The sequence below is a fragment of the Alnus glutinosa genome, chromosome 5 (assembly GCF_958979055.1).
Source record: "Alnus glutinosa chromosome 5, dhAlnGlut1.1, whole genome shotgun sequence".
NCBI lineage: Eukaryota > Viridiplantae > Streptophyta > Magnoliopsida > Fagales > Betulaceae > Alnus > Alnus glutinosa.
In genome coordinates, this window is record NC_084890.1 from 11,951,717 (window position 1) to 11,962,310 (window position 10,594).

The 10,594-nt window shown below is 35.8% G+C and overlaps 1 protein-coding gene across 2 annotated transcripts; it reads right to left on the minus strand.

Annotated features, from left to right (window-relative positions):
• Positions 1-1,537: 1,537 nt before the first annotated feature.
• Positions 1,538-7,814, minus strand: LOC133867776 (two-component response regulator ARR10-like). Of its 2 annotated transcripts, XM_062304537.1 has the most exons (8): positions 7,666-7,813; positions 7,354-7,473; positions 4,909-5,313; positions 4,505-4,581; positions 4,384-4,420; positions 3,545-3,752; positions 2,543-2,981; positions 1,538-2,081 (listed from the first exon to the last, which is right to left on the minus strand). In XM_062304537.1, exons 3-8 carry the CDS (start codon positions 5,243-5,245, stop codon positions 1,935-1,937), a joined length of 1,245 nt encoding a protein of 414 aa, XP_062160521.1. In that variant the 5' UTR covers positions 5,246-5,313; positions 7,354-7,473; positions 7,666-7,813; the 3' UTR covers positions 1,538-1,934. The 2 variants fall into 2 exon arrangements, with proteins under 2 accessions (XP_062160521.1, XP_062160522.1); XM_062304538.1 differs by lacking the exon at positions 7,354-7,473 and having other exon boundaries at positions 7,666-7,814.
• Between the last annotated feature and the right edge of the window lie 2,780 nt (positions 7,815-10,594).

Consider the following 10,594-nt stretch of genomic DNA (forward strand, 5'->3'; position numbering starts at 1 on the left):
GTGAATTCAATAGCATCAACGCCTTATCTTCGTCTTCTAGCTTTACATCAACCCTATTCAAATCGCTGATTACTTGATTGAACACATTGATGTGTTGGCTCAAATCTAAGCCCTCCACCATCTTCAAGCCGTAGAGCCGCTACTTTAGGTAAAGCTTGTTAGTCAACAACTTTGACATATACTGACTCTCCAGTTTCAATCAAACTGCTGCCGGAGATTCTTCATCCATTACATGATACATCAAGTCATCCCCCAGACAAAGAAGAATAGTAGCCACCACTTTCGCCTCAAGCTCCTTCCAATCTATGTCTGGCATATCATCTGGTTTTGTCCCATATAAAGCCTTCACCATCTCTTGTTCCACCAACAAATCCTTGACACGCCTATACCATAACCCGAAGTTACCGGTTCCATCAAACTTCATCACGTCGAATTTCGCAGAAGATGTGCCAATCCCAGCCATCGCAGGTTTGGCTCTGATACCAATTGTTGTTACCATGCACAATAGTGATGAACAATATGGAATTGAAAAGAGAGAGAGCAAGAGAAAATCAAGACCTTTATGTGGTTCGACAATGTGCCTACGTCCACAGAAGTGCGGCTATATTTTAATAATATGATTTAGGGTTACAACATAACATATTTGTAAGTAAACCCTGATTGTACGAACATATTTTGGCCATTATACTGGTACTCTGGTATTACTCTCTATGCTCAAGAGAATATGAGCCACTTGTTCCAACATTATAAGTTTTAAACGTTGGGGGCTGGTGACGCTGGACAGAATAGTGATTATTCTGCAAGCTATTCAATAGGCAGTTTGCAAGAAAGAAAACAGAAAAATTATCCCAAAACACAGAGACAATCTCTAAAATTCAATGAAAATATCAATAATCAGTTGTCTTGGAAAATGCCCACAAGCCGGGCTAATATAGCTGAAAATTTGACCTTTAGTAGGCTTTTGCCAAAAATAGCAAAATCTTAATAACCCTAATAAAACGAAATACAGAATAAAATAAGTTAGCTGCCAAAAATCTGGCTCAAATCGGGCGATTTTGGGCTCGAAATGAGGCGGATCAAGCATAGCTCGGTGGCCTATACATGCACGCCGAAGAGAGCTTTCTGAATTGGAGTCATATGCGCGAATCGGACACTCGTAGCTAAAGTTATGGCCAAAATACTACAGCGCGCTCGAAAATTGCCCCAATTAAGCCAGATCACGATTTATTGCCAATCTTGAGGTGATCTGCCTGCTCCAGGTAATTCAACGTCATCAATGTACAATCTGATAGCTTAGTATCATCTGACTCGGATCCTCTTGCATCAGTCGGGCGTTACAGTAATTGTTGCTATGAAGTCACTATTGTTGCGGTCTTCTCAATCATCTGTCTAAATTAATTTTTTTGTTATCGTTGTTAAACAAAAAAATTTACCGGAAGATATGTTTAAGGGTTGGGAAGGAGTTCATTTGTATGCTTTGTTTGTATTTGAGAGAAATTTAACGTAATGCCATATGTCTTATATCCAGGGGAAAAACTTGAAGAAATGGGAGCTTTTTATATTGGAGGTGAGCTATCAATCAGGTCACAAGTTGCAGCTCCTTTTACGTACACCAAACTTTATCTGTGAAAGAACATGTGTAGACAAAGAATGAGTGTCCTCCACCACAAAATTAATGTTGGGTATACCTTTACGGAGATTGGATGACATAGTCAAGGAATTACCGAAAGCATTTATATGCTTCTAATGGCTTAAAGACAAGCACTTAGAACGATCTCACTCCTGTGGTGATTTTTTTTTTTTTTTTTTTTTTACATAATCAAATCCCAAGCACTCACTCTCAATTTGGCCTCCTTCTGTTGCACCAGATTTTTGTGTCTGTAATCTGTATGAATGTGTAAGTAGACTGTGCAAGCTGCCTTGACAAATATGAGCTAAGAAAGAGCAAGCTTAGTGCTAATTTCATGTGTTCCTTCTTCATGCATACTCTCATCATCATCGTCTACCCCAACTCTCTGGCTAAGTCTTAGCTGAAGATCAGGAAACCGTTCTTTGTCCTTCAATTTTCTCTCTTCATTCAACTGCATTTTAAAGAGAAATAAGTATAAACTAAAATAATGTCCATAGTTGGGATTAAATCCGAAACGACGTTGTTTTATAAGAGAATACTATTTTATATATATACATATATATATATAGGCAGAGACATATATATTCGCCTCGCCGACCCATATTCTGCCCGTTATCTATACATGTGTGCGGATATCAGAAGAAATAGTTTTATAGTAAAAAAAAAAAAAAAAAACAGAAATAAGGTTCATAAATGGGATTAAATCACGATATGACGTTGTTTTATAAGACGAAACTATATATGTAGACAAAGATGGATATATATTCGTCTCTGCCCATCCATATTTCATTATCCGCACATACGTGTGCGAATATCAGATATGTCTGTAACCTATGCATACGGGTGGAAAGCTGATAACTGCCCACCTGAAAAACCCTAGCCAAACGGTATTTCTGAAATTAAAAAAGTTACCTCAAGCCGAAATGGGGGCTCAAACTCTGGTTTGAAGCTAATGGAATTGCTGACAACATCGTCTGTGGTTGATGGCAACTGTCTAACCTTTGTCTTGTTTACAAGATTCCATTCAGTGGGTCTCGTATTGTAGGTTTCCTCAACGAACTTGGTCCCGTCACTAACCCACGCAATATTAGTAGGAGCCATTTTTACTTTCCATGGACCACTAATCATTTCGAATGGAGGCCATCTCTTTTCCTCAAGAAATCGGCTAGGTCTAATGGGACCTATTCCCATGCTCGTATCCATTGGAGGAGTTTGGTTTGAAGCTGATAACTTGCTTTGCGTTTGGAAGGCAGTTGAGCTGATCAAACCTTTGTCTCGTCCCACATCTTTGCTTATTATGTAACTTTGCCTTGTTACGCCATGCTGATTAGTAGGCCAGTACTGCTGCTGCCTGTTAATATGTGAGAGAGAGAGAGAGAGAGAGAGAGAGAGAGAGAGAGAGAGAGAGAGAGAGAGCAGCATGAATTCGAAGCAGTTTCTGTGTTATTCATAATTTTTTTAAAAATAAAATAAAAAAATAAAAAAGAAGCAATTTCTGTGTTTCCTAGAGTGCCATTAGCAATGTTGGAAAAATTTACTAGGAATTTTTTTTTTAATCAATATATGCCAATTAACCTTGATAGGTAAGAGGAAAATGATAGTACTGTCGGACCTAATTATGAGAGAATGGTTCAGAAGCGAGACCTACAAAGGTACTCCATCAAGATAATTGCTGATTGAAAAAAGACTCGTGATGCTTAAGAACTCATTTCGCCTCCCGCTCCTTGAATTATGTGGGACAAGCCCCATTTTCTTGACTAGGTTATTATTAAGTGGGGACTCTTCTTAACTTGAAAGAGTAAATATGACCGGCCAACTTCTCTCTTAATAGCCATAACACATCAGTAAGGGGAGTAGGTGATTATATGCAGTATGGTAGGAACTTTATTAGAAATTAATATTAGTTTTAATTACCTTGGAAAGCTAGCTTTGATATCTAACGGTAGTTGGGAGAGTGAAGACTGCAAAATACCCTGAGCAACATTATACTCATCAGAATGTCTTGCTAGAACTATTCCTCCATTCTCCATTCTGAATTGTTGATGAATACTCGTTGTTTGGTGCGACATGCTTTGAATATGATTTCTTCCAGCTTGCAATGGTCTGTAAGTTTGACCTAGTACTGAAAAAAACAAAAAACAAAAAACAAACGCAGTTTCATGAGTATTCTGAACTATATTTTTGTCTCCTTAATTAACTCATCCTCGGCGTTTGGAATTTGAAGGTTATTTGGTTCTTTTAAACTATACGTACCTGATAAATTTTAAATTCCAATGGAAAAAGTTGGAGAGTACTATAGCTGTGCAGTACTAAGAAACAATATCGATCACAACTTCTGATAAAAAATACAATAATGCCTTCGTTAAAAGTACCATGAAGCTGGAAGATTTTCTAAGTTTTATTAACCAATTGGTATTATTTGTTTCTTGTTCTAGATTTATCAAACACTTCTCATTTACAAGTTTATGTATATATTGTTAGAATATTAATTAAATAATTAAATTTATTATTTTTTATCCTAGTTCGAACCCTAACCCTACATTAATTAATTCACCCACTTTTAAATAATTAATTGAATATTCAAGGCTTTAAGTTGAAGGTTTCTAATATAGTAGTTACTGATTAGTTTTTATTCTCTCTGTAAATCTTTCTGTATATATCCAATGTTTCTCTTCAAACTTAAAGTTGGAGTCCTCTTTTTTTCCCCTAGATCATCACTACTATGTCATAAGCTAAGAATAACGAAACTTCACCTTGCCCGGCCTCATCAAGCTTCTTACTTCTGTACATCTGAAATAAGGAATTCCAAATTAGTAAACGACAACTAGCAAAAATAAATTAGAGATATAATCATAATTATACCGTTTGCAGTACCTGCAAGTGACTCTTTACATGGGCAATACTGAGTCCTCTAACGTTCATTAGCTGAAGAACTAATTTGGGAGTTGCTCCTGCACCAATCCAGATGAGTATTAAGTAATTAAATAGATAGGGCAAAATATAACTCATGTCCTCTATCAACATCTCATAGAGGGGAGAAAAGAGGTATTATGAATATCATTATTGAGATTTTGTATATATATATATATATATCATCGTTTTCTATAATTAATTAAGTATAGAGAAATGTTGTTTAGTAAATTGTTATACAACTGATGTACAACTGAGATGGCAGTGAAAATCAGCCTGAATAAACAAGGGACTGTAAAAAGGAAAAAAAGTTAATGACTGATTTTCACTACTACATCATTTCTCTTAAGTATATGATTGAAACTCACTCTCTTGTCCACCGAGCCTTTCAACAGCATGAACAAAAGATAGATGGAGGTCAGGAGTCCATCGAAGCCGAGGCATTTTGGATCTAACGTATTGCCTAACTTTAGCCGTCCTTTCATTTCCTTCACCATCACCAGAGGTATCATTGTTGGCTGAATTCCCGTCTGTTCTTTTATCATTATCCTCACCGCTGAGTTCAGCTACCTCTGCGATATTATCATCGTCTTGACTGCTGGCTTCTTCATTTAAGTCAAAAGACACTACAGATGCGTTTTCAGCCTGTTCCTGATCACTTCTGTCACTCTTTTCTTCACAATACACCTCTGCTCCTTCTGTCATACCTATTTGGATTTTCTTTATATCACCTCAGCTCCCAAAATTGAGTTCCTTCTTCAGTTGGTATATTGCTGAAAAAAAAAAAAAAAGAGCCGAAATTAATGATGTAAACTTGTTTAAGGCCATAAATAACTACATTTCATGGAAAAGGAAAGAGAATTGCGCCTGGTTCTTGTTTATGTACTTGATTAATTGCCTAACAAGTGGTAATTAAGATATTGCAAGCATATACATCTTTTCCATGTTCTATAAGAAGACTGTCAAACTTTATAAGTACAAATCAATATACATACATGTGTACATCTATATAAATCTTGGAGGTGCTGTGTGCTCTCTATTTATTAAAATTTGTTCTTGAAGAGTGATGGTCACCATATCCAACGTATTGTTGTTGCTCTCATAAATGATTTCTATTTGCTTTATTCCTTTTTCTTTTTTGAAACCCAGAAGAACTTATGTATTGAACTTTAAAATCTCTTCCTGTTCATGAACATATATCAACCGCAACAACTTAATAATGAATTGAAATTAAATCTGGGCCTTTGAAAAAATTAAAGTATTTTTACAGCACCTAATCCAAATCATTTAAAGAGTTTTAATTACTCCAAGTCTTTGATCTTAGAGGACTTTATTTTAGTTGATAGCTAACTGTGGAAACTTATTGCAGGAGACATTTAATATTGAAACCATAGACATAAGCTGTCTCATCCACCTTTATAAATGGCAGTAGTTTTTGATTTAAAGAATTTCAATTGAGAGAATGGTATCAATTTAAGTATTTTGAATTCACAGACTAACAACACTACTCTCTTTCCTATCCAGCTCATCCAAGTAGCTAGCTATGGTACCAACAGAGAAATACACACACACATGCACATGTACAGACTAAAGAGTTGACTATTGAGTGGACGTAGTCTGACAAATTCACCCCAAGAACTGTGTTCAGGAGATAAAAAAGGAAAGGAAACTACCGCGAACTAATATGGCCAAAAAAAAATAGAGCAAAGAAATTGAGAAAAAGGGGGAACTAAAACATTTTGCATGATCACAAGTTATGCTGCAAACTAAGTATCAAGTTAACGAAGAAGCAACTTGGTAAGGTTATCAAATGGTAATCGGAAAATTAACATTTTCCAATAATATAATTAGTTACAGTAACATGGTGAATGGAAAGACAGAATTTACCCCGATCTAACTAATTAACTAAGTAGGGATTATAGGTATCGGATTGATGTTCTCCAACTGTTAATCAGTGCATCGTATTTTCATTTTGTAACCTAATCAATATTTAGAGCACGAGCGATCAAATGGGTCCATGTGATCAAATGGCAAAAGCAAATATTTGTCCATTTAAAAAACAAGGTTGCTAGTTTTTCCCTTGATTCTTTCTTCAGAAAATGATCATTTAATGAAGAGATCGACAAATCAATGATATTGGAGTAGCTGTTTAATATTAATTAGATAACTATATTTCCAAGCTTTCTCTAAGATTATAGAGTTAGGTCATGAGAAAAAATGAAAGGAATGAATTTAAAAAGATAAGTAATTAATGATTCTTTCGGAAACTCTTGAAAGTTCCATTTAGATTCATAAGCAATCTGCAGGGAAAAACTCACAAAAGAGGAATATGTGATATTAGACATCGAAATCATCCTAAAGCTGAGGAGAAAGTGCTTCATGAGGTTGTTCGGGATGTAAAAAATAGAATTAGGGTGAAGAGAAAATTTAAAAAGAATGATCTAAATGTAGAAATTTGTAGAAATTGGGGTATAGCCCATGATGTCTTGTATTGATAGAGATTCGGTTGTATTGTTGTTAGCTGGTTTAGAAAGCTTTGGATTATCTAGATTCTGTTTTTTTAGCATCTGTTGTTCTAGCTTAGCTGCTAGAGTGTGGTGTATTTCTTGTTTTGTGTTAATACAAAATTCATTCATCAAAAAAAAAAAAAAACCAAACAAAACTCACAAAAGAGGAAGAACTACACCCAAGTGACGCGATATTGAAAGCATAAGATCTTGAGTTCATCTTTAGCATAAACTAGCAGAAAGATATATAGTAACTACATCACACATACAACTTTATTTTCTTGTTTTTTTTTCCTAAATACAAACCATTGACGATGAACATGCAACCTCACGAGTTTTCCCCCTTCCATGTCGCCGATCAATGATACGATCAAACGAATTTCTGAGCTGATCCTCGCATACTGGCCTCCTACGCTGCAAGCTTTTCTAAGGAAGTTCGACAGAGATCATATGAGAGAGAGAGAGAGAGAGAGAGAAGAACGTTGGTTTTGGGATGTTTTCTGGTTTCATCCAGCAGAGGAATAATGATATATTCTAAGACGACTGATGGTCTTTTTTTAAGAAATCAACGATATTCGGACACACCACTTGTGGTCTTTAAATTGCAATAATACTCACATTATGGATACAGATGCGACTGGTCCCTTTGGGCTGTTGGAAATCATGTGACTGCTCTCAGCCTTTTCTTCTTCCCCCCTCCTCTTTGACAGTTGTCCCTGTAAAATCTCTCTTTGTGGCTTGCTCGTGATTATCTTAATTGTTGACCTCTGTTAGAGACTCCTTCCATTGTTATTTTATGAATAACAGTTTTTTTTGTTTTCTTCATTGAGTTAGTCGAGACATGGCCGTAAGAAATGCGTGGGCCATTTCCTTCATCAACCTGTCAATTTCTTCCCACCTAAACTAAGACTTTCTTCACATATTATCATCACCTCTTTTCTTTGTCTCTATGATGTTATTGTTAGTTCCCACTCTTTATTTTATTTCCCCTATTTTGCCACGTCTTCTAATTTATTGGTCCTATATATATATTCAACAAATATAGTCCTAGCTTTGAATATACATGACAGAATTATGTGGGGTGAGTGAGATCTAGAAACTCTCAAACTAGTCAATTTTAGGATGGGACTCATCATTTTCGAACCTTTTCTATTGCAGGAAGAATAATGGTTTCATACATGCACACTAACAAATTAAGACTTCAACCTCTACACTGTCTGGGGAAAGAACAAGCAAGAAAGAATATATTAAAGATTTAAGTTGTTACATTCCAATGATATATATGCTCCAAATTAACAGAAATTGAATTCCGGGCTTTATCTAATTAGATTAATACAAGTAATACTATTTAATAGACTATTATACGATTGACATAAAATTGAGATGGTCTGTCAGTACAAATTTGTCATTGAATCAATAAAAAATTCTTTAATTATCAGGTCAATGCAGGTAGAATTCTCACGGCAATCGGCGAAAAAGCAAGCATTTCGTCTGCTGATTTTGAGGGAACGGAGACTTATTACCTACCTATTTGACTAAGTGCGATTTTAGGGCGCAAAGTTCACTGTCAACTTTATTGACAACTTTATCCAACTAAGCTTGATCGTTCTTTCTAGCGAGTAGGTTTAGTACTATGGCATTCACACCCCCCAAATATATGGTAATTGGGAAAGGGAAAGAGTTAGGGCGATTAGAACAAGTCCCAGAAGAAGAAAAATGAACGTAGCCAAGAAATTAATTAGACTAATGCTTATTATATATATTAAATATTTCTGTGAAAAAACAAAGGCTAGGAGACAATACAGATGCATGGATAGATTATTCTGAAAACTGCTCCCCATATTTTCCTTTTTCCGATCCGTACCATCTAATTATAGGATTTACTTTCCGAGGAAGCCAAGACAGAATTTGGCTTCTGCTCACATGACAGAAGGCAAAGCTCCTCCGATCCTCGTAGTCTTTGGGAAACGGACACACAAAACTAGCCAGTTATGCGTGACATATGCATATTTGTTGCCATCGAAAGAGAGAAAGATGAGAGATATTCGAAGGATTAAAGAAAGAAATTAGCAGATAGAACAACGTGGAAGAGAAGAAATTTGGGTATAGAAAATGAGGGACTCCCAGCCCTACGTACCTAGAAAATACTTGGAGTTTTGTCTTCTCGTGTGCATGGGGAGTTGACATTTCATTATTTTTATAGCTCATACGAACGAATCTTTCAAAGAATTACTTGTTTTTATACATTATTCAATGGATCGGATGAAAACGTCCAACTTACCAAATAGCATGGTCTTCAACATTTCCTAGTGGCTAATTTTTTTAATTTTAAGCATAAAGGAGAATCATGTCTGATTAGTGCATTAAGATAGTTTAACACCAATCTGGCCCACGTGTTAATTTGTTTGTTTCTTATGATTGTACCAGATCATCCAAAATATTTTTATTTTCTACTGATTTGGACCTTAGTATTAATTTCATTGGATTGGATCAGCTTTTTAGGCCTTAAGGTTATATATAATTAATCGGCCGTACTCATCCAAAAAAAAAAAAAAAATATCGGCTGAACAAAATGTCGTCTTTGGCCCCCTAGGTTAGCCCTTAGGAAAGTTCCAGGAGATGGCCTTAAAATGTGCCAACCCGTTTAGTTAGGCCTAAATTATATTAAGAGATGGATCAAATGTTAAAATATACGATTGCTTTGAATACCATCAAATTTAATTATGAAAAATTACAATCAAATTTTTGAAATCAAATCCCCTAATATATTCTAATATCAAAAACCTTTTTCTTTTCTTTTTTTTTCTTTTTCTTTTTTTTAATTTAATCACGCAGACCTTTCATAGATGTAGATTTTATAGATTATTGCGCACAGCAGTTATAAGGTCAAGGATACAAAGAGAGCCTTCCTCCATATGAACTTGTTTGTCCATAAGAGAAAACGTTTTCTTGGCTAACCTATGAGCTACTCGATCCATTTGCCTCCCTCCTAATATGGTTCACCCTCCATAACTACAAACTATTAAGCATAACTCGGGCATCTTCAATTAAGAGGCCATGACTACACCAATTTTTCCTTCTTTATTCAAGGCATGTACAATCTGGATTGCATCACCTTCTAGTTCTACTTGTTGATGTTCCAGCTCCCTAGCAAAAAATGTTGTCCTTAGAGCCGTCGTAGCTTCAGTCGTAGCAGGGTCAATGATATGTTGTCGAAGGGCTAAAAAAGTCGCAAAAACCTCTCCCTCGTGGTCTCTCACAATCACCCTAATGCCCATCTTACCTCCAGCCTTATTTACCGTTGCATCCCAGTTAATCTTTACATGACCCACTATGGGCGCTATCCACTTTTGAATAGACGAAGAAGAACCCTCACTTTCAGCATGCAGCTTAGCATTGGCAGTTTTAAATTCCTCAATGAATTCTAACGCTTTCCTAACAATAAGATTAGGATGGTTAAATATCCCCCCCAAAAAAATTACAGTGTTTCTCCGAAGCCACAAATTTCTAGCCACTACCACCAAAATAAAAAACTCTTTGTCATCCA

Excerpts from the sequence above, each read along its gene's own strand:
- LOC133867776 (XM_062304538.1), bottom strand. The coding sequence starts at position 5,245 with ATGACAGAAGGAGCAGAGGTGTATTGTGAAGAAAAGAGTGACAGAAGT. Across the intron at positions 3,753-4,383 it reads GCTTGATGAGGCCGGGCAAG|TACTAGGTCAAACTTACAGA; the intron begins GTGAAGTTTCGT and ends TGTTTTTTTCAG. Across the intron at positions 2,082-2,542 it reads AGCCCCCATTTCGGCTTGAG|TTGAATGAAGAGAGAAAATT; the intron begins GTAACTTTTTTA and ends TTTAAAATGCAG.